At 42.9% G+C, this 23,064-nt stretch overlaps 1 protein-coding gene across 1 annotated transcript in view; it reads left to right on the forward strand.

Moving 5' to 3' along the window:
* The first annotated feature begins 680 nt into the window (after positions 1–680).
* The window catches only part of MAP2K6 (mitogen-activated protein kinase kinase 6), a 123,219-nt gene continuing 100,835 nt past the window's right edge, over positions 681–23,064 (forward strand). The window contains exon 1 of the mRNA XM_065896548.1: positions 681–962. Within this exon, the coding sequence (XP_065752620.1) occupies positions 947–962 (16 nt within the window). The 5' untranslated portion in view covers positions 681–946. The remainder of the gene's footprint in view (positions 963–23,064) is intronic.

Below are 23,064 nucleotides of genomic sequence, written 5' to 3' on the forward strand. Positions count from 1 at the left end.
TTCTCCCTGAGGCCAGGGACTTTCCTCCCACCCAGGTGAGAAAAAAAACATCGAAACATTTTAACTTTGATAAAGTTTGCTTTGACACACCAACAGCAGAACTTTCTCTTTAACCCTTCAAGAAATGAGAACTCCCCGATCCCCCCACCTCCACTCCGCCTCAGGACTGAATTGTAACCGACCTGGATCCTTTGCATCTCCTCTGCTGTTACCTCCGCCCGGCCAGGTCACCAGCAAATTCTCCAGGCGAGAAAAAGATTTTTTAAAATGCACGTTTGAGAGGAATAAAACGTCTACAGGCAGGAACCGTCCAACAGGTGCTGCCCTGCAAACACTTGAACCCCGAAACTGACTTTCTGAGCGGGCCGAATGGTTTTTAGCCAAACTGATATGTTTTTTTGGCTGTTGTTTCAGGGGCTTTTGGAGAAGGTAAATGCCCGCTCCCCTGGGCCTTGCCTTTTTCTCCCATCACTTAGTACCGAGTGCGTCTATGACTTGTTTACCTGGATGCAACCTATGTTGCTCCCAATCACCCCGCTCAGCGACCCGCGCGACCACGTGTCCTTAAATCAGAGTCCCGTGGACTCCGCTCGGGAACTACATTTCCCAGCGGCCCCCGCGCCCTTCGCAGGAAGGACGTCTGCGCACTAAGATACTCAGTTCCAAGTTTGGAGCTTTTAGCTGCCAGCCCTGGCCCATCATGTAGCTGCAGCACAGCCTTCCCTAACGTTGCAACTGGGGGAAAAATCACTTTCCAGTCTGTTTTGCAAGGTGTGCATTTCCATCTGGATTCCCTGAAAGTCCATCTGCTGCCTCGGTCAAGAGAAACTCCACTTGCATGAAGATTGCACGCCTGCAGCTTGCATCTTTGTTGCAAAACTAGCTACAGAAGAGAAGCAAGGCAAAGTCTTTTGTGCTCCCCTCCCCCATCAAAGGAAAGGGGAAAATGTCTCAGTCGAAAGGTAAGAGCCTATTTGCATTACTTGCAAAAATGCAAAGGGTTGTGCATGCATTTATGAATGCATGGATGCAATTTTCGCCTGGCGATTGCATTTTTAAGTTTGAGGTTTTCCACATCTCAGTTGCATTTCCTGTTTAGTATGTGTCTCTTTTTTTTTTTTTTTTTTTGCAGACACAGAGAGTTCCTGTAAGGCAGGGCTTGCAGTTCAGCTGTGCATTGACGTTATTTGCATTCTTCTGCTAGGATTACTGAGCTCTTTTTGCCTTTTGCACAGTCAGGAGAGATAGAGCAGGTTGGTAGCGTCTAAATGTGCAATGCTTTATATAATTGTAAAATCCTTTAGTATGCACACATATAATAGGTAATTTTACGTGCAACAGGAATACAAACTTTTAAAAAGTCTGTAGATGAAAATGAAAGGTAAAACTTGAGTTAAACTAGTAGGAAATTAATGTAATCTTATATTCCTTTGGGAATGAATTGTTGGTGCTAGTATTTAGTTAAATTTCCATTGGTATCATTTTGAACATTAAGCAACTTCTGATCTTTAAAGGAAGTAAAGGTGAATAATAGCATTTTAGAAAAAAGCAGACAAGAAGTCTTTCTCTTCCGAGATTTTGCACTTTACACCAATTCCTTATTGGTTCACAGTATTTAGAAGCAGCAATGAGGACATCGAGGTTTTATGTCTTCCCATTTGGGAGATGCTTTGCATCTCGAGGGAAAATACTGGGAGAAAAATTGTACTTTTAAGCATTACGCCAATGTGGGAGGACTGCACTGTTTCATTGACAACCATAATGAAACCTTTTAAGTGTGTAATTGCATATATTTAGTCAGCTGTAATAGGTCAGAAGTTCAGGGTTATGGTTGTTTTCTTTCTTTCTTTTTTTTTTTTTTTTGTTCTTAAAAATATTCTTTTTACACAGTTGTATTTTGCAGGCGTAATGTCATGCTGGGGAAGGGATTAAAAATATAAAAACCCTGACATGGCATTAGAGAGCTGAGGGGGTGTTGTCAGGTGGCCCTAGGACTGTAAGTCACTTGTTTCAGAACAAATTGAGCATAGAGAAAGCATATGCCCTGTGAGAACGTATGGAAAGGAGAGGTGAGCTCAGCACAAGGTGAGTTAGGCTACCCAGGGCATTAGGTAAGTCAGATCCAGTGAAATTCAAGTGTCTCATCAGCGTTCTGCTACTTTGGGGAGAGTTGTTGTGTCACTTTTTAGTTCTACCTGCTGGGAATCATACATCTCAGCCCCAGAAGGAAGTAATATATATTCTCAAGAATTCAAAGTAGGGCTCTTCTTTTCTTTGGATATTAGGGGAAAAAATGGAAATCTGAAAAGCTAAGTAAGAGTGCCGAAGTACCTAGGAAGGGGCATTGTGAGCTGCCAGTGTTCCTTAATATCGGGAAAACCGACAATCTTTTAACTGAGCGTAGAAATAATAGCTTAGGAGGGCATTCCAGGCTTTGACGTATGAGAGAGATTGCATCTAGTTACTCTGTATTTGGTGTGCATTCACTCATTCATTCAGGTCAGTTTAATATATGAGTAAATATATTATGAGACGTGTGTGTGTGTGTTTGTAGCGCACAGGATTTGGGGACATACAAAAATATTTTATGTGTAGTTGTTTTCTTCAAGGAATTTACCATGTAGTTGGTGAAAGAAAGCACGTATGCAAATCACTGTGATATAAGATAATTGCATAGATAGTGAAGCAAAATGGTGCGTTTGGAGTTTAGAGATGGCAGTGATCTCTCTGGGAGATAGGAAGGGGGTGCTCTAGTGATCTTATCTTCGAACCTTAGGGTTTAAACTCAATCAGGTTTCTTTGTGCATTTTGGGGGGCTCACTCCTAAGGCGGCTCCCTCCTAGCAGAAGAAGTTGGGAAACTGAAAAACATATTAGCATGGCACTCTTCCATTATGGGTGCACCCTTAGTAGATCAGGTACTGGTGGTTCTTTACATTAACTCCCATTTATCCAAATAGTTTTCTTAATTGGGTCCCCTTTGGAAGGTGCATCTGGTGTGAACATGGGATTCCTGTCCAAAAGGAAAGTTTCTGGTAGAAGGAGGTGTGTGATCATTTGAGAAATGGCAAAGACTTTTGGCCTGGGCTGTAAATGTGGAACTGGCCTAATTCAGCTACGGTATTCTCAGATGGCAAAGACAGTGTTTTGTTTTTGTTTTTGTTTTTGTTTTTGTGCAGTACCAAACTTCTTTGTAATACTATAACCAAATGAAATGGAGGAAAAGTGAAAGGTGGCTATAACCTCATAGTATTGAAGATTTTAACAACATGTTCAATTCAAGGACCTTTACGAACTTTCTAGATCACTATAATTCCGTTTTACAGACCTCTAATTTAAGGCACAGCAGAGGCAAAAGAATTACAGACTCCCTGGGAGCTGGAAGGACTGGGTTACTTCTTTCCAGCCTTACCAACAGTGAGATTCCGAGAAAGAATTTCTTAAAAAGAAATTTTGTTTTCCACAGTTGTAACTTTAGGTGGTATGCTTTTCAGCTTGTTTATATTAGCTATCTGGGGTTGAGCTGACATTTTTCAAATATTAAAGTGGTAGAATGCCTTTTGAGGAAATCTGAAATGTAAGTTAACAGGAAGGGCACCCAGAAGGTGCAGGAATTCCTGCACTTTACAGGAAGACAGGCTACAGGAAAAATGTGTCATCTACATTACCCGGGAAAGTAAAACTATTGTTATCAGCCATAATGATCTGAGGGAGGGAGGCTTGGGGGAGAGAGGTCTGGCATCCCCCAGTTCACCTGAAAATATACAAAGAGTTTGACTCTGTTACAAATGCACTTCTTCTCACTTCTCCTTCTATTCACCTTTAAAAAATATTAGTTTGCCTTGGTTTAAAATAGTAATAGGTACATTGTGTCATGGGAACTGTGTATAAGGCATAATTCAGAAGCATGTAGGAGAGTGACAGGCAAGGACTTAACCCTACTGTGGGTCCCTTGCTTCTGGAATTCATTCTACCCTGGGAAACGAAATGTGTAAATTTCTCATTCTGTAAATTCCTTTGTTAGGTTGCAGCAGAGGGACTTGTCATGCTTAGCCTGTAATCTGAGCCAGTATGTTTTATAACCTCGCACATCGCAGGACACAAAATCAGAATAGGTACCCTGGGTTTCCTGAGTTTGTTTTGCATCAGTGTGGCATTCATTACTTTACAACATGCTGCAGGTCAGCTGCAGGGGCTTTCCGGGGGTCTCTTGGTGGTAATTTGATGCTGGAGCAAAGGGCTGAGATTCTCATTCCTTTGTTTTTCACAGATTAGTATCATTATAACTACCTTGCATTATTTGAAAGTCTGAAAGGTCTATAAGGGACGTTTTTAAAACTTAAAAGAAAAAAGTACATAAATAATACTCGTTTATTGTAGAAGCATTTGAAAATGTAGAGAAGAAAAATAAGAATCACTAGTTACCGCAGTATACATTTTGGCATATATCCTTTCGGACTTTTTTCTCTTCTATATATATGTGAATATGAATAAATCCAAAATGTGTATAAAGTTATTTAGTTGCCTTTTGTTTCACTTACCAATAATACTGTGAAATATTCCAAGTTAATATATTTCTACATTAATAATGTCTAATTCTAGTGTATTTATTTAAATAGGACATTAATGTTTATTAACTTTCAATATCATGAATATTGCTGTGATAATCATCCCAGTTCATACATTATTACGTATACTGTGGTCTTAGACTAAATTCCAGGACACAGAACTACAAGTTATGGATATCTAATTCTTCCCCATGACCCATTCTTTTCTTCACCTTTTAAAAATAGCTTTTTTATTACTATAAAAACAATATATACTCATTGAAAAAAATTCAAGCTGAAGAGAAATTCATAATAAGAAAATACAAATTACTCAAAGTCACACCACCCACAGCTACCTAGTTAACTTTTTAGTGACTCTTTGCATTTGTACATGCATATATATATTTGCATACGCGCTCTTTCACACGCTATATATGATATTTTGCAACTTGCTTCATACCCCATATATCTTCGACATCTTTCTATAATCATGTACATACAGTTTCCTCATTCTTTTTAGCAACTGCTCATTTTAATTTGTAAGAATGTAGCTGTTTCATCAATCTCCAACTGGACTCTCACAGAGTTCCACTTTTTTACAGCTATAAACAAAACTGCAAGGAATACCTTGAACACACACATTTTTGCACATTGGCCCAATGATCTCCTTAGGATGAATGAATTCCTAGAAGTGGAAGTGCGGAGCGAAGGGCGGGCATGGACCTCCAGAGTGCCTGCAACAAGTTCTTATTCTCACCAGTAATGTGTGGAAGTGCCCATTCTCTCCCCTTAAGCATCCTGCCAAATATTGCCAAATAAATTACTCTTCAGAAAGGTTATACACACTACTATATATAAAATAGATAATCAACAAGGACCTACTGTAGAGCACAGGGAACCCTACTCAATATTCTGTAATAACCTAAATGGGAAAAGAATTTGAAAAAGAATGGATATATGTGTATGTATAACTGATTCACTGTGCTGTACACCTGAAACTAACACAACATTGTAAACCAACTATACTCCAATATAAAATAAAAACTAAAAAAAAATAAAAAAAGAAAGGTTATGCTCACTTTCCTTCATCCTGGCTGTAATAATTTGAAAAAATTTTTTTGCCAATTTGATGAAAAGTAACACTATTTTACTATTATTTGCATTTCTTAGTGATAAAGAAGTTGAATTTTTCTTTGACATTTGTGTTTCATGTGTTTCTTTTTTTCCTCATAAAATGTATCTTTAAAAATTTAATTTGGGGATCAAATTATTTTCAAAGTTAGGCCAGAACATTCCAAGATGGCAGAGCTTAGGTAATCATGGGTTGAAAGTTGGGCTCAGCTTTAATGCATCTAAACAATTTAATTCCCTGGTGAGTTCTCATTTTAATTTTAACCAAAATGTCTTAAGTAAACTTACAATTTATAAACTCATTTTGTTATACTAATTATACCTATCCAGATCTTATGAAAATAATAAGAAAAGTGTAATGATTTGATTTAAATTCCATCTGGAATTTACTAACTTCTGGACATTTCTGCATTTTCAGTTATCTCTACAGGCAAAAGTAGTTTTTCTTTGGTTTCATAAATAATTCTCACATAAGCACCTGGTTGTGTTATGTGCATTGTTGCAGAGTAATTATTATTATTATTTATTCCTCTTCATGCGTAATGTCTAATCATAAAAAGTGGTTTACATTACCAGATTTGTTAGAATAATTAAGGCAAGGATCGACTTTGATGACCTCAGAAATTCTATCAAGTCAATCACACTTCACGTATTCTTAACATAGCCTTCCTCAGTAAACGCGCCCATGTATTCCACGTATTATTAACATAGCCTTCCTTAGTAAACGCGCCCATGTATTCCACGTATTATTAACATAGCCTTCCTTAGTAAACGCGCCTATGTATGCATCTTGATATTAAGCAGTAGAATTTAGAGCTTTGAAAGGAGTTTTATAGTCTAATCATCTCATTTTACAAATGAGCAAACTGAAGCTTTGGAAGAAAGTGATTTGCTTGAAGACAGAACCATAGGTGGAACTCACATCTCCTGCTTCTCTGCCCCAGTGTTCTTTTCACTAAATCACACACAAACACTAGTAATCCACACTTATAAAACTTTTTTTTCCCCCAGAATCTTTAGTATATTTCACATTTTTTGTTTTGTTTGTTTTTGTGGGGAGCAGGCTGGTAAGGAAGGCTGACAGTACAGTCAGCAGGGGTTCTTCTTCTGTGCCCAAGAAATGGTGATACATCAATCATGGTGGTGGGGTTTCTTACCAATTTTCTGCCAAAGGATATTTTGCGAATGCTCTCATTTTAAGTCCCAATGCCTACACTATACAGCTGCAAGTTTTAACCACTGTGATTGTTGTTTGCCTTTTATGGACGATCTCTGAGAGCCCCTGCTGGGTAGCTCATATTTCTTCTTATACATCTTTGCAACTCTGCCTCTTTGAGCATTGAGCTTATAAATACTAGGTGCTCAATAAATGTCTGACAGTGAAAGTATTTTTCATCCGTGGAGATCTCTGTCATTTTGCCCCACATTTCATAAAAGGTGTGGGGTAGTTAAATTATACTGCAGCTCTCCTGTGCTTCCTTTTTTTGCATTAATATTTCCATTCTATCTTTGCTTGATTATTTGGAAGTTGCAAGAACAGCATAAAAAGCAACTTAACAATGGCTGAAGAAGTGTGATTTCTCCCGCCTAGGCCTTCTAAAGAGATCTAAAGGTTGCATGATCCTTGGCTATTAACTCTTTTAAAACTATGCAGAACTAAGATGGGTTGTCTGAAGGGTCCCGTGGGATAACTTAAGTTAAGGACTTAAGGACTGAAGTGAATTCCTCCACCCTGTGCTGGTTTTAGGAGCTGGTTTGTAAGTTACCTCTGAACTTGAGCCTCTGACGCGTTGGGAGAGATAACCTGAAAGTTTTTAACAGCTGGCTGCCCTATGACAAAAGAGGGAACTCTGCATGGATAACCCCCCAATGAAACAACTTCCTTCCCGACCACCTACCACTGTCTCTGCCGCCCCCTCCATGCACCCCGCCCTGGGTTCTGTTTCCTACTCTGCCTCCTCAGATGGTCTTCCTTTCCTGAGCTGGTCCATAAGGTTTGGTACACGGTTCATAAAACCCCCTCTTTCTGCAGTTGAAAGGGTAGTCAGGTTATAACCTACACACGCGAAGTCTGTTACAAATCATCGTAATTTAGTCAACTCAGTTGAGTTGAAGCATTAGACAGGCTCTTTCTGAATCTCTCTTCATCTGTTTTACTTTCTAGTCTGTATATCCCTCCTTAAGTCGGATTGGGGTCAGCCTTGGTTTTTTTGGGTTTTTTTTCAGAGACAATTAGCTATAGATCTGATGCCATCACGACCCACACCCAGACACCCAGTTCTATCACCATCACCATCATCACCACTTATTTTATGTCAGTCACTTTTCAGGTACTATGCTTTTGAACTTCACATAAATCCTAGGGGGACAGATACAGTTATCGTTAATTTACAGATGAAGAAGCTGAGGCTCAGGTGAGTTCACGAACTTGCCCACAGCTGGAGAGCCAGCAGGCAGCCCAGGCAGGATGCAAAGCCAGGCATGTTCGGCCACGGGGCCCAAGCTCATAACTGGGGGCCAGCAAACTACAGCCTGGGGGGCCAAATCCAGCCCCTCCTGTTTTTAAGTACAGCCTGTGTGCTAAAATGATTTGCACATTTTCGAATGATTGGGAAAAGAATAAAAAGAATAACATTTCATGACACATGAAAATTATATAAAATTTGAAGTCAGTGTCTACAAATAAAGTTTTATTGGAACACAGCTCTGCTCATTCATTTACAGGTTGTCTAGGGCTGCTTTTCCCCCACGGTTGTACAGTCCAACAGTTGTGATGGAGATCGTATGTCCCGCAGGGCCCAAAGCATTTACTCTCTGGCCCTTTTCAAAAAAAGTTTGGTGACCTTGCCCTTTTTGACTTTCCTCAATCACGTAATGACTCCTGGTCCGTATTACATTCCTCTTTGGCTTTAACTGGAAGTTGTTAACCTGGATAACTACTCGCCCATGACTCAGCCAGCGACCTCTGGGGCCCAGCCCACAGGAAACGTCTGAGTGGTGTTTCTCCTGGCTGTGAGATTGGCCGGCCATTGCTCATTTCCGCTCAGCGGAGCTACCCGTCTCCTTTGGCCCATCCTGGGGTCCTTTCCCCTCAGGTGCACTCTTCCTGTTTGCTTGACGTTTCTTGCCTTTCTTGCCCCTCCCGTTGAGAGGCTGTTCATTCGTTCTTCTCCTGGTCCCTTCATCCTCCCCTTCTTTGTCCCGTATTGTGTTTAAAAAACAAACTAGAAACACCTCTCACGCTACCACCATTGCCTGGCTTTGTTGATTCCTGCCACGACCCAGGTCAGAGGTGCCACCATGTCGTCTGTGTGGAATGAGGATGGAAGCTCCCCTTCATCGTAGGAGCCTCCATCTCACCCAGACGGGTTTCCGGTTGTCACGTCCTACAAAGGCTAGAGCCGTTTTCTCACATTAACTGTCCCAGCCCTGGGGACAGTTTTCGTTTGCGTGTGAGTATCCTTTTGCTTTCCGAGTCACCGATATTGTGGGGATTGTGCGTATTTAGCAGGGAAGGTCCTGGCACAGGTTTTGGAAATGAAGGGAGGGAAGGATGGGGATGGAGGCTACCTGAGGACAGAGTAGCTTTGGTAGGACGAGCCCAGATTTGTTCACCGCCTTCCAAATGAGGTCCGTTCAAGTCCCATACAAGGAGGTGCCGTCATTCCTACCATCTTAGGTGGCTACACTGCTGGAGAGCCCTTCTCTATGCCAGATACCACGCTTAGTGACAAACATGAGTTATCTCATTCTCCCCTCACCAGGGCCCGATGAGGCGATGCCCCATTTTGTATATGAGCAAACTGAGGCCAGAGGTTAAGTGTCAAGGTTGATCGTGGCAGAGCAGTTGCTTTAATCAAGGTCTGTGTGAGCCCAGTGCCTGAGCTCCTGGCTACTCCACTTGAGGTGTCACTCCACAATAAATGTCTGAACCCATTTCCCAAAAGACATGGTTGGAGATGGAAAACATGAATGGATGCCATGGGAACTTGTGCATACCAGGGCCAGGTATGGTAATTAGGAGGGGCTGACCTGTGTCTACCTATACATGGGTGCCTTTCCACTTGTTCCTTTAAGCCTCTGTTGATCATAGAATATTGAGCCGGACTCATTCTGAGTTTTAAGCTTGAGTTCCAAGTACAAACTGCCCATTGGTTAAAGGAAGCTGGTTACAACTGGTCTACTGGTACATACTGGTGTGTACAGACAGGAGGTTTATGGTAAACCTCAGTAATGAATGTTGATTCCATTAGCTCTCTGAGAGGCTGTAACTAAGCAGATCTAAACTTTATGTGTTTCTCTGCACATCCAAGTTGAATTGTTTTAAAACACTAATGAGAACATGGCCCATTTGGCAACATACCTGCGTAGAGGAACAAGCCTTTTTGGCTTAGTGATTTCCTTTCTTCTTGGTTATTTCTATGTAAAGGTAACAAGTGCAGTTTCCTTGAAACTGGGCCCGAACCCTCATCTTCACTGTTTCCCTCTTCCCTGGACAGAGTGGACGAAACAGGAATCACGTCTTTTTTGTGGTACAGGAAACGGGGGTTTCGGGACGAGTTTTCTCTCTTAAACCGGTGAGCCCTCTGCCAGCTGTCTCTCGAGCCAAGCACAGCAGCGAGTGCCTGTGTGTGATTCCTTCCCTTGATCCCTCACAGAAGCCAGGGGAGTAGGTGGCCTGGGTGTTGAGTGATGAGTTATTTATTCCCCTCCTCCATCCTCCCTCCTCCAGTCCCACATGGGAGGGATGAGTTTGAGATAAGGGAGAGGCTAGAGTCTGGAGAACCAGTGGGGGCAGAGTGGCAAAGAGTCTGGGAATTATTCTGTAGTGAATGTGCAGAGACAGCCTTTCTGTGATATCTGAAATCTTTACAGGCATTTTCTCCCCACTTTACTTACTCCTTCCTGTGCCCCAAACTTCTTAGCCATTGAAAAAAATAAACCCAAAGACTCCAAACACATCTAAAGAGAGAACGTGGATAAAGGGCCTGCCCGTATCAGTTCAACAAATAACTTTTTACCGATTGCTATGTTTAAGATACTGTGCTAGGTGGAACTAAATAAAAATGCATGCTGCCCTACTTTCCCACTTACTAGCTCTGAGCCTTGAAAAATCTACTTGACTTCTAGCTTCAGTTTCCTGACCTGCTAAATGGAGAGACTAATACTCATTCGCAGGATCGTTACAACGATTAAGCAAGGCTGTGTATGTAAGGTGCTTTGGCCAGTGCTTGGCATTCATTTGTTCAGGAACAATTTATCGAGAGCTCTTCTGGGTTTGAGGCACTGAGCTCACCATACGCATGACTTTGCTTTACTCTTTCTTTCCCTCTAGCCTTTAAGGAGCTTAGAGTCTAATAGGAGGTAAGATTGCACAGAAATGTACAGAATACAAGCTAGAATCCGAGATATGCTTAGAATAGATACTATGGGTTAGAAAGCCCTGCAGGTGAGGGGAATCAGGAAAATTTTTTACAGCGAGCGTGCAAGTATCAATATGATTTTCAGAGCTCTTGAGGAAATGGTGTCCTAGATCCAAAGTAAATATGGAGAAGGATCTTGACTTCAGGTAGGATAACCAGTCCAATGTTGACAGAGGCAGAACAATTCCTCAGAAGAATAAAGAAGAGAAGATGTCCTAGGAAAATCTCTGGAGCTTCAAAGACCTTATGTGTGTTTTCTAAGAACTCAACATGGTTTTATCACTTACGATCACAGTAGGTTAATAAATGGAACATGTCATATCTCGTACTTTTAGGTGTTTTTTTTTTTTCTTTTTCTGGATTGTGGAAACTCCAGGAAATCTAGAGGTTAATAGTTAAACAAGTATATCAACTGGGTTTATAGGCACACCATAATTATATAAGCAAGCTGTTTGTTCAATAGTCAGCGTCTACCTAGGTCAGGGGATACTTTCCAGAGCATGGCCACAGCTGTAATTTTCATTTTTTATAACCTGCCAACCTGCCTGTTCCACTTCTTAGCTCCTTTTCTCTTTTCTAGACTTAGCCGAAGTCAGTTGAAAAGAAGGAAAACTGCACTTCTGAATTCTCATTGTACTTGTACCTGAAGAGAAGTGCTCCAGAAAGTTCTTTGTTTTACCAAACTTACTTTCTCAAGCATGATACCGGGTACTGGCAAGGGAGTTCATACATTTTTGTGTGTATTTTTAATTTCCGAAAAATTCCATTTAAAAGGTGAACAGATTTAATACAATTGATATTTTAATACAATCGTTAGATTAAATCTGTGTTTCTTTCGTTATCTTGGTTTCAAAAACACCGTGACCTACAGCTCTGGAGCTCACAATAGGCTGTTTCTCAGTGTGACCATGCTAAGTCACCTTTTCTCCTTGGTGACTTCATTCAGCTCAGGGTCCGTAGAGTGGACTGGGTGGGGGGGCTGAATCACCCCCAGACTGAGTCAGGAAAGCCACGGGGCAGGTTTTGCCTCGCCTTGCTGGGCAGTTAAAGGGAACACACAATCGGCCGGGGGGCTAGGACCGACCTGCCAATTCTGTCATCTCCCTCAAGAGACTTGCTAAGTCTCCTTGCTTGGGACTCTGCTCCTGAATGAGCTCCTATTTTTATAGGTAGAGTAGGGGGGAAAATGCAGATTCAGTTCTGGAATTGACTTAAGAATGAGATTGAGAAATTTTGATACACTAGGGTTAGGATGACTTTTTCCGTCTTAAATTTCAATCTTTCTTTTCTGGTGTGACCTGTCCTTAGGCAAGACCGACAGCAAGTCAGTGTTGGCGGGGCAGGGGGTGGGGTAGATGCGTGAGATTGTGTGTCGGGGGCAGAGGACCACATATTTCTTGGTTGAATTTAACAAGCGTTATTGAACAATTATATAAATAACCTGCACCTTGCCCTGTGCTCAGTGACTACAAAGGTGCATAGAATTCCATCTCTACCCTCAAGAGGCTCACTGTCTAGGAGGATGTGTTGGTTTGCTAGGGCTGCCATAACAAAGTACCGCAAAGTGGGTGCCCTGCACAACAGGAACTTGTTGTCTCACAGTCCTGGGGGCGAGAAGTCTGAGCTCAAGGTGGCAGCAGGGTAGATTCCTTCTGAGGTCTGTGAGGGGGAGCCTGCTCCGTGCTTTCCTCCTACCTTCTGGGGCTTTGCAGGCGATCTTTGGCGTCTCTTAGCTTGTAGAAGCATTGCCCAGACCTTTGCCTCCGTCGTTACACGGCCTTCTCCCAGTGCGTGTGCCATCGCCAAACCTCTCCTTTTTATAAGCGCACCGGTCCTATTGGATTAGGGACCCACCCTAATCCTGTATGACCTCATCTTAATGATATATGCAACCACCCTATTTCTAAGTAAGACAAATTCTCACATTCTGGGGCGCTGGAGGTTAAGTCTTCAAGTTAGGAGTTTGGGGGAGGGGACAGAGTTCAACCCACAGCACGAGAAGCTGAGCACGTCAGCGGGTTAACACTCCTGTGTGTGATACACGTGTGGTTTCGGTACAGGGTGCGGCTGGGGTACGGAGGAAGGAGGGCACCCCTCGACCTGGGTTACCGCATGTGGGTAGAGGGAGGACGTTAACTTGGCCAAATGGAACTTTCGGTGCAGTGCTTCTCGGGAGGATAAGCAAGAAAAACAGGAGACTTGCCATCTGGTCCTTGAGCACACTACCGGCTCCTCTGATTTTCTGTTGTTAGTGAGAGACTGGATGCTTCTAAGCTGGGGGGCGGCGGGAAGGGGGGTCGTTAAGTTCACACGCACACACGCATACACACACACGCACACACGTACGCGCTGTTGCTGTCTTGATTCCCAAACGTAATTAGCGTTTGCTGGTGAACCGTCCGTGGCTGTCACATGCCCCTTCCGTGCACATATACGGAGGCCTTTCCCTTTGTAACAAATGGTTCCAGTCCTAATGGAACAAAGCTTAAGAGGGAATGGCCGTGAGTAAGAACCGAGGATCTGTAGCCAGGAAAAGCTTATTTTTAGAAAAGGCCTGTAAGCCTTAGAAAAAAAAAAAAAAAAGTACTACTCGAGTGTTACCAAGCTCTTCCAACATTGATTATTAACAACAGGTCTTTCCAACTTGCGTGTCTTACGTATTCGTGTTAATAGGAAGCTTTATTTTATGCGGTCTGAGTATGTTTAGCATAAAATTCTGAATAAAAGTACCCGCATCAGCTTCAGGAAGAGGGGACAGTAAGGGATGAAATTGTCAGGATGTGTTATGTGGGGTGGTCAGGGGTAAGGTCAGTGGGAAGGAACTTTCCCAGCTTAGGGCAGATGTCCATCGTCGGTCAGGGTATTGATGGCAGCATCCTTCAAGTGCGTGGCCAGGTGGGCAACCCAGAACAGGCCACAGGAAGGTAAGGCATCCCTCAGAGCTGGGTGGGTGGTCCCGGGGCAGGTGATCCAAACAGCAAGAGAACAGGTGGTCAAACAGTAGTGAGGCAGAAAGTCAAGAATGAGGTGAGCCAGCATGGAAGAGGAATAAAGAAGTCATCAGCGGGGAGGTCAGCTGGAAAGTGGGGATCAGAGGGTGAAGGGGTGTGCACCCAGGGTGCAGAAGCCAGGCGTGAATGTGAGTTTTTATTCCACGTTGCATATAAGAGACAAGTATCCACCTCACCTGTTTCCTGCAGCTTCGGATGCAGTCTCTGTTCACCTGCCTATGGTGTGATGCTGCCTAGGGTATATGGATATGAGGAAAAGCAGCAACAGAAACTAGCTTGGGGCTTGTTTAAAGCGAGCCCAGACTTATTTCCTCGCTGAGTACCTGCACACAGCTCTCTAAGTGGGACCAGCAGAGTCAGAGGAAAAGAGGAAGTAGTGAATCAGCTGGATGGTCAGACCACTGGTTTTAGGACTAAAACCAGCCTCTGATTTTCCGTCTCGGATTCGGAGGTGAATACGGTCTTATGTGGAAAAGCAGCCCTGACTTCTAGACTTTCAATTCCAAGGCAAAGCTGGGAAGGAGAAATGAAACTTCTAGAGGAAAGTTTGTGCTGCTTTTCTGTTTTAAAAAGGGTATTGGCCGGGGGAGGGGGGGCACCTGAAACTAATATAATATATGTTAATTATAATTCGATTAAAAAAAGTATATCGGGGGATGCAGAGTCTTTGCGAAAGCAGTTGGGCAGTGTCGAGAACCCGGACAATTTCGTTCCCATTTATGAGACTCTATCCTAAATAGCGAGCGACTTTTGAGTGCCTACTGTGTGCAAGGCTTTGTGGTAAGCACTAAAGTTACTAGGGCGGATCTTCATAAAAACCTGAGAGGTAGGTAAAGTTATCCCCATTTTACAAAGGAGGAAATGGGAACTTGGGTTAATAACTTGCCCAGAATCATACCGTTTAGTGGTTTGCAGAGCTGGGATTTGAGTCCAGTTCATTGAAATCCCAAAGTTCATGTTTTTCACTACGTAACTGTCACGTGAAAACAGTGAAAAACAGAAACACCCTATTGCATAATAATAAGGGAACAGCCGAAGTCACAGATGCCTACCTGATGGAATAGGTAATGACCTACCTGATGGAATAGGTGATGAGGGCGGACGAAACTACTAACGGAAAGATGCTTATGACCTGGGAAGCGTGTATACAACATACAGGCAGAGCGGTCACAGGTCTGTGTATGCAGTTGTGTATTTGTGTGTGTTTTGCTTTCCCTCCAATAAAAGAGTCTTTATGCAGGAGAGTTTTATTGAGTCCGGCTGCAGGACACAGCAGAGCCTGGTAGGAACTGAGAAAGGCATCTTCTGACTCCTTTCTCTCTCCCTTTGCAGGGGCCTCGTTCTGCTTTTCTAGAAGAGTCTTTACTCTTTTCCCCCGCAGACCAGGCTTTGTCACCTTATCAGTGTGCACATGGTGCAAAGGAGCCACTAGCCCTGCATCTGTGTGACTTCGTACTTGAGTGCCCACCATTTTTTGACTAGTTACAGTCTCTGGTCTGAGATCAAAATCTCTATTTTGCAAAAGAAAAAATAATTCTGACGATGAGTGGGTGCTGGACTGACTGGATCTGAGTCAGGTGTCCATATACACCAGGAGCACGAGGGTGAAACACGTGGCCCACTGCCCACCTAGAGGGGCTGTGGGAACAGGTCATCTGAGTACGGGCGTAAGTGAGACAAACGGATTGACACAATAAACCAGGAAATACATGAAAAAATGAAAACGGCGAATACGGCTGCCTAGCCTTCAACTTGAATGAAACTTTGACAGTCTTGTGACCTGTGGCATTTTACATTTGCGTAATATGTTTAAAATTCGCATACTGTCAATGATGAAGAACTTAATTATTAAGGAAGGAGCTGTGTCTACTCATATTCCCTCATATTCTCTGTGAGTGGGAGAGACTCAGACCATATACACCATCATTTGCCTTTATAAGGAGGTCACTTGAGCAGTGAAAAGAGCAGTAATACCATCTGGTGAACAAACGGAGTCAATGCCCCGGAACTGGAAAACAGCACAGCAAAGGCGCCCTGGTGCTCTCGAATGGCTGAGCGAGAAATACATGATTAACTTGCTGATGTGACAGGTGCCCAAGTGTATCGGTACAAAGAGTCTGGGTGGTAGATAGATACCTGGCAAAACGTAAAGAGTTTAGAAACGTGGGATGTTACATCTAGCGGGGACCCTAGAAATCATGTAGGCCAAGCACTTCATTTTATAGGCAAAGCAGTTATGATCAGGAGGGATTAAGGCACTGGGAAGTCCAAGGTGATAGTGGATTAGGTCGGGAAGACAGATCTCCTGACACGTGGGCTGCTGCTAGCACCCCAGGCACATCTTGATGCTAGGCCAAGCTCTGACTCTCTGGAAAGCCCTTATGCTCATCCTATAAAGGCAGAAACTAACTAACCCTTGAGGCCTAAAGATAAAAAATAAATGAGAGCGCCAGGCCCGGGAAGTGAGGAACTCTGTTGATTCAGTCGGTCATCAGATGATTGAATGGATGGATCTGTTCAATCCCGCACGCAGTCAGTCAGGCGTTTTTTCGTTCCCTGACCACTTATTGGATGCTCTTGGTGTGGTTCACGGCTGGGTGCCAGGGAGGGTGCAGAGAGACGATTCCTACTTGCAAGAGGCTCACATTCTAATCTGATGAGGGACAGACGTGTGTACCAACGTTTGTGACTTAATGAGAGCTCAGAGGAAAGGTTGAACGACTGCTTAGATCTTGGAAAGGGCATGGGAGACTTGGAGATTGGGCGGGCGTGGGGAGTCCGAGGAGACCCAGCTCTGGTCTGAGGGGCAGTGTGTGCAGTCGTGAGCGTCCAGGAAATCCTAAAGCCTCGTGTGGCTGCAGTGTAGGGGGTCACCTAGCAGAGCAGTGAGCTGAGGGAGGAGAAAAGGCAGGGACCAAGGTAGGGAAGGCCTTGCAGCTTGGGAGCCGTTCATTGCCGGACTCAAATCCACAGTATGAAGTACTGCTGAGAGAGGGTTTCTTCCAGCAGCTAGCTGAATATAATTTTTTGTCTTTTAGACTCAACTCTGCATCTCTGTCCCTTGGCAACAGGTTTTGTTAATATCCTGAGCTGGGTTTAAAGTGGAGAAGCCAAATTGGCCATGAAAAGCTTTCCTTTGGCAAGTCTACGACTAACTTTCTCTATCAGTTAGGAAAAAAAAAAAGATAGCGAGCTTTATGGGAAAGCGTTTGCGAGGGTTGGTTAGTATTGGTAGTTTTCTTTCACTACCGTTTGATAACTCAACTCATAATGACATGTTGTTGGCGGTTCACCAGCTCGCGCTTGCCTCTGCACCAGGGCATGCCCGGAGGCCTGATTCTACGGTTTTTGTTCATAGGAGCATGTCTCCCACCCTGCTGTTTTTAGTTTTTAGCTAATGAACTTGACATTCCTGCCTGCTAAGCCCCGGGGAGATTGTCTGCTTACCCCATTCGCTTTCCTCCGTGAGGGCAGGCAAATGCTACTCGCATCTGAGGGCCTGCCATTCTGGGTTTTACCGACGGAAACCCCAGCCTCGGTTCTAGAGCCTGAGATTCTAACCATCCGGACCTCTGGAGGTGGGTCCTGATCTCTGAAAAAGGGAAACTGCTCCATGGGTCCCAGTGTCGTAACAAAAGTGCTAGAGGGAGCACCTAGGAAATGGAAAATCAAACCTAAGATGGTTTCTTCCAAATTTCATGAGCAGTTAATATTATTTTTGTGTTATTTTCAACTTGCTTCTTTTTTTAACTCAAAATTTCCAACGTCTACATCCACAGCGTTGCATAGTTCTTAGCAACAAACTTAGCAACAAATCAGAGAAAAAAAATGAACCAGTTTTCTGTATTTTTTCACTAGATGTGTAATCTCATCTATTTCCTCTTACCTCCTTGGGGCTTGGTTTCATCTTGTTGTGACTAGATGGTCGCTAATTCTGTTGTTTTAAAGAAATGACTAATTTGATTGGGAAGATACATGAAGGCCGAAACGTGCAGAGAATACAGAGAGATGGTGCAAATTCAGAAGCGTGAAATTAAGGCAGGTGCCCCCTAGTGGGTGAGGTATCAATATCTCAGACATTTCACCCTTCCTCTACTCCATTTGGGCTCAAGGAAATCATCCATGCTTTTACTGTTTGTGGTAGAAGTTTGGGAGAAATGAACTACTTAAACAATACTCTAATAGTAACCTGAATTTATATGTAACTGGACTCATTTGTTTTCCAAACTGCATTTATCCATTTTAAACGCCTCTGAGAATAAAAGATAAATATGGTCCTGCAATCCCACTCCTGGGCATATATCTGGAGAAAACTCTAATTTGGAAAAATACACGCACCCCAGTGTTCACGGCAACACAATAACCAAGACATGGAAGCAACCTAAGTATCCATCGACAGATGAATGGATAAAGAAGAGGTGGTACATGTATACAATGGAATATTACTCAGCCATAAAAAGGAATGAAATAATGCCACTTGCAGCAACATGGATGGACCTAGAAATTATCATACTAAGTGAAGTAAGTCCGACAGAGAAAGACAAATATCATATGATAACACTTATGTGTGGAATCTAAAAAAATGATACAAGTGAACTTATTTACAAAACAGAAACAGACTCACAGACATAGAAAACAAACTTATGGTCACCAAAGGGGAAAGGGGCGGGAAGGATCAATCAGGAGCTTGGGATTAACGTATACACACTACTAGATATAAAACAGATAAACAACAATGTCCTACTGTAGAGCACAGGGAACTATATTCAATATCTTGTAATAGCCTGTAATGGAAAAGAATCTGAAAAAGGATATATATGTGTTTATACATATATATGTATAACTGAATCCCTTTGCTGTACACCAGAAACTAACACAACATTGTCAATTAACTATACTTCAATTAAACAAAAAAAGAGAAACATAAATAGTGGAGATTGAGGAAGAACTTTGTTTTTCATATAAATTGTAAATGCAAGAGTGTATGACCAAGAAAGGTAAGGAAGTCTTTAAAATAAAGGACAGACTCAGCTTTATGGATTGTTTTAGATCTGAGGTTCCTAAAAGTTAAAAAAAATCTAAAATGTATTTTCAATCATTTGGAATTGATTTAAAAACAAAATACACGTGCTGCCAACAGTGTTAGCTTGTTAGACTGCAAACAGCACTTTGGAAGAAGTACAGCTGTCACATTTTCTGTCCTTTGTAGAGATTTAGCCTTGGGAAGATAGCAAGTTTGCAAATTAACAGATCTCATCGAAATTCCATCCTTCTTCCCTGGAGCTTCCGCTACCCCAACTCCACCGCCCCCGCCCCCCCAAGAGCACAATCCTGTGGTTCTCTTGATTCATAGAACACTTTTTCCTTTTTCTCACTGTTGGATATGCTAGTTATCAGGCAGGTTTAAAATGACAATCAATGAAGAAATGCTGTCATTTTAAAAACTGTATAATAGGGGCTTCCCTGGTGGCGCAGTGGTTGAGAGTCCGCCTGCCGATGCAGGGGACGCGGGTTCGTGCCCCGGTCCGGGAGGATCCCACGTGCCGCGGAGCGGCTGGGCCCGTGAGCCGTGGCCGCTGAGCCTGCGCGCCCGGAGCCTGTGCTCCGCAACGGGAGAGGCCGCAACGGTGAGAGGCCTGCGTACCGCAAAAAACAAACAAACAAACAAAACTGTATAATAATGACTCTACAGTAAATATTCTGCATTTTTTTTTTTTTTTTTTGCAAAAATAACTGGATGGGGGCTTTTGCTCCAGTTAATTATAGACTGGAAAGAATTGTAAAAAACACTTTTCTTTCTTGTTTTCTAGTTTATCCTCAGAGCCAGGCTCAGTGCCTGGCACAGGGTAGGTGCTTAACAAGTACTGTTTGAATAAATTACCGACTAGCAACATGCAGAGGTAGCCTTATGCAGACTTGTAAGGTAGGCTGAGATGGACTTGGACGAATTCAGTCTCCCTTTTCTAACCTTTCCTCTTGCTTCTCACAGGAGAACTTCTTATCACACCTGTGGAACCCTCATGTGTCTTCTTTATATACGTATAGTTTTTATTGTGGTCAAATATCGATACATGTAACGTAAAACTCACTATTAAATCGTTCTGGAGTCTACAGTTCTGTGGTTTTACTGTCGTCACAAGGTTGTGCAACCGTCACCACTGTTGAGCTCCAGAACATTTCTGTCACCACAGATGGAAAGCCGTCACTCCCACTCCCCGCCCTGGCAACCACCGACTTTCTGTCTCTATGGATTTACCTATTCTAGATACTTCCTGTGAGTGGAACCACACAACACGTGGTCTTCGTATCTGCCTTCTTCCACGTAGCCTAATTTTTTTTCAAGGTTCGTTCGTGTTGTAGCGTGTTATCAGTACTTCATTCCTTCTTACACCCGAATAGCATTCCATTGTTTGGATATATCACATTTCTTTCCTCTTTTTATTTCCTGTCAAAATCCAGTGTCTAAGAGAACCTCTTAAAAAGTAGTTAATAAACTACATAATAAATATAACCTAAAAACTCATCCAAGGGGAATTTGCATTGTTCAAGTGGAAAACAGCTGAAAATAAAGTAATATATTTCTGATGGGGGAATCTCCAAGATGGGAAGACATTTCCAAGGGGATAGGGGATTTTTTTTTTTTTTAGCGCCACTGAATTACATATTCATGAACATCTGACTTCTTGTAAAACCAAGTCTACCCGGTGGTTGTAGGACTGGAAAAGGTATTGAACTGAGTAGATGGGCACAGAGTTCTGATCCTGGGTTAATTGTTAGTTGACACTATGTTGCCTAGTGTTTTCTGTTTGTTGTTTTGGTTTGATTTTGAACCAGGCCTTCTGCTAAGCTCTTTTACATACCTTTTTATCTCATGTAATCCTCACAAAAATTGCATGGAATAAGTCTACTTTTTATCCACATTTTATCAACGAGGAGTCTGTACATAAGGAAATGTTGGAAGACTAGATACCAAAGCTGAAGTTTCACTTGTAGTAAATTGTGGGGCAAGAGTCAGACTCATGTCTGATTATCTTTAGCCTGAGCTCAGAACCACTTTCTTTTACATTATTATTTTTTATTTTTTTGGCTGTGTTGGGTCTTCACTGCTGCACACAGGCTTTCTCTAGTTGTGGCGAGCACGGGCTCCAGGCGCACGGGCTTCAGTAGTTGTGGCTCGTGGGCCCTAGAGCGCAGGCTCAGTAGTTGTGGCGCATGGGCTTAGCTGCTCCGCGGCATGTGGGATCTTCCCGGACCGGGGCTCGAACCCGTGTCCCCTGCATCGGCAGGCGGATTCTTAACCACTGCGCCACCAGGGAAGTCCCTCAGAACCACTTTATGGCAGGGGTTGGCAAAGTACGGCTCACTGTGTGTTTTTGTACAGCCCACGAGCTAAAATGGTTTACACATTTTTAAATGGTTAAAATGATCAAAAGGAATGTCTCATGACCCATGAAAATTATACAGAGTTCTAGTTTCTGTGTTAGAACAGTCACGCCTGTTTGCTTTATGTATTATCTCTGCTTTCATGCTACAATGGCAAAATTGAGTTATTTGGACAGAAATTATGGCCCACAAAGGCTGAAATATTTCCTATCTGGCCCTTTATGGAACACATTTGCTTGTTTCCTCACCCGTAAAATGGAGACGGGAAAGAATTCAATTGCATTATCCTTCAGGTCCCTTTCAGCTCTAATGTTCTGAGAATTGCAGAGAAGGGTGTTTAGATCTTCTGCTTTCCCGGGAGGCCTCCAGCTCCCTCCACCTTCCTCATTGTCAGCTGATGAGTTTGCTCCTCTGAGGACAAAGACTGAGTCCATCTGAAACAGACATTCCTCCCACCCACCCCACTCCTGGTCATACCCACCCACGCCCTGACCTCACATCTCTCTGTGCATCTGTCGTTTCACTGATTCACCTAGTCTGAGTAATAAGCAAGGTTATGGTTTATCCCATGCCTGTCATACCCAGGCACTCCATGGGACAGTGAAGAAGGTTCAGAGATGATACGTGTCAAGTCAGGTGTATTACGTCCATTTTAGGGATGTGAGAACTGAAGCTTAGGGCGGTGAAATTGCTTCTCCAGGACACATCAGTTAGCAAGTCGTGGTGCTGGCAGAGGGACCCCAGTCTTCCTGACCCCAGGGCCGCTACTTCTCTTGACCGATGTGATCTTGGTTCTCTGTCTACCTAGTTGTCTCCCTGACCCCATACGGCCCCCATCCCTCTATGTATACCCTCTTCATTCCCCCCACTTTTTCTGATGTTCTTTTCTTTTTTGTATTAAGCTTGCATCCTGAGAACAATGTCCCCTTGGGTCAGCTCTTCCTCTGACCATACCCGCCAGCCCTACCCCTATCCCTACCCTCATGAGATTCCTCTCCTCTTGGGTGTAAGTAGGGCAAAAAAAGCATGAGTTCAGTTTGGTTCTGTCATTTGCAGCCATGTGACCTTGAATACTTGACTTCACTAAATCTGGGTGTACACATCTGTAAAATGGGATGGTGATCATAGCAGCCACAGAGGCTTGACTCGAGAATTAAACGAGATCACCTATGTGCTATTATACCTAAACGTGCCTGTGTCTAACAGACACTAAGAACTGCAGCTCTTGGTCTTCTATTATTATAGAATGGTATTGTCTATCCTTTTTTTTTTTTTAAAGAGTTTTTACTTTTATTCCAGAAATTTAACACTTTTAATTTGTATGCTTTAAAAAAATTTTTTTTAAATTGGGGTACAGTTTGTTTCCAATGTTGTGTTGGTTTCAGGTGTACAGTACAGTGATTCAGCTGTACATATACATATCTCTGCTCTTTTTTAGATTCTTTTCCCATACAGGCCATTACAGAGTATCGAGTAGAGTTCCCTGTGCTGTACGGCAGGTCCTTATTAGTTATCTAGTTTATATATAGTAGTGTGTATATGTCAGTCCCCATCTCCCAATTTATCCCTC

This window comes from Phocoena phocoena, chromosome 19, assembly GCF_963924675.1.
Source record: "Phocoena phocoena chromosome 19, mPhoPho1.1, whole genome shotgun sequence".
In the NCBI taxonomy this organism is placed as follows: Eukaryota; Metazoa; Chordata; class Mammalia; order Artiodactyla; family Phocoenidae; genus Phocoena; species Phocoena phocoena.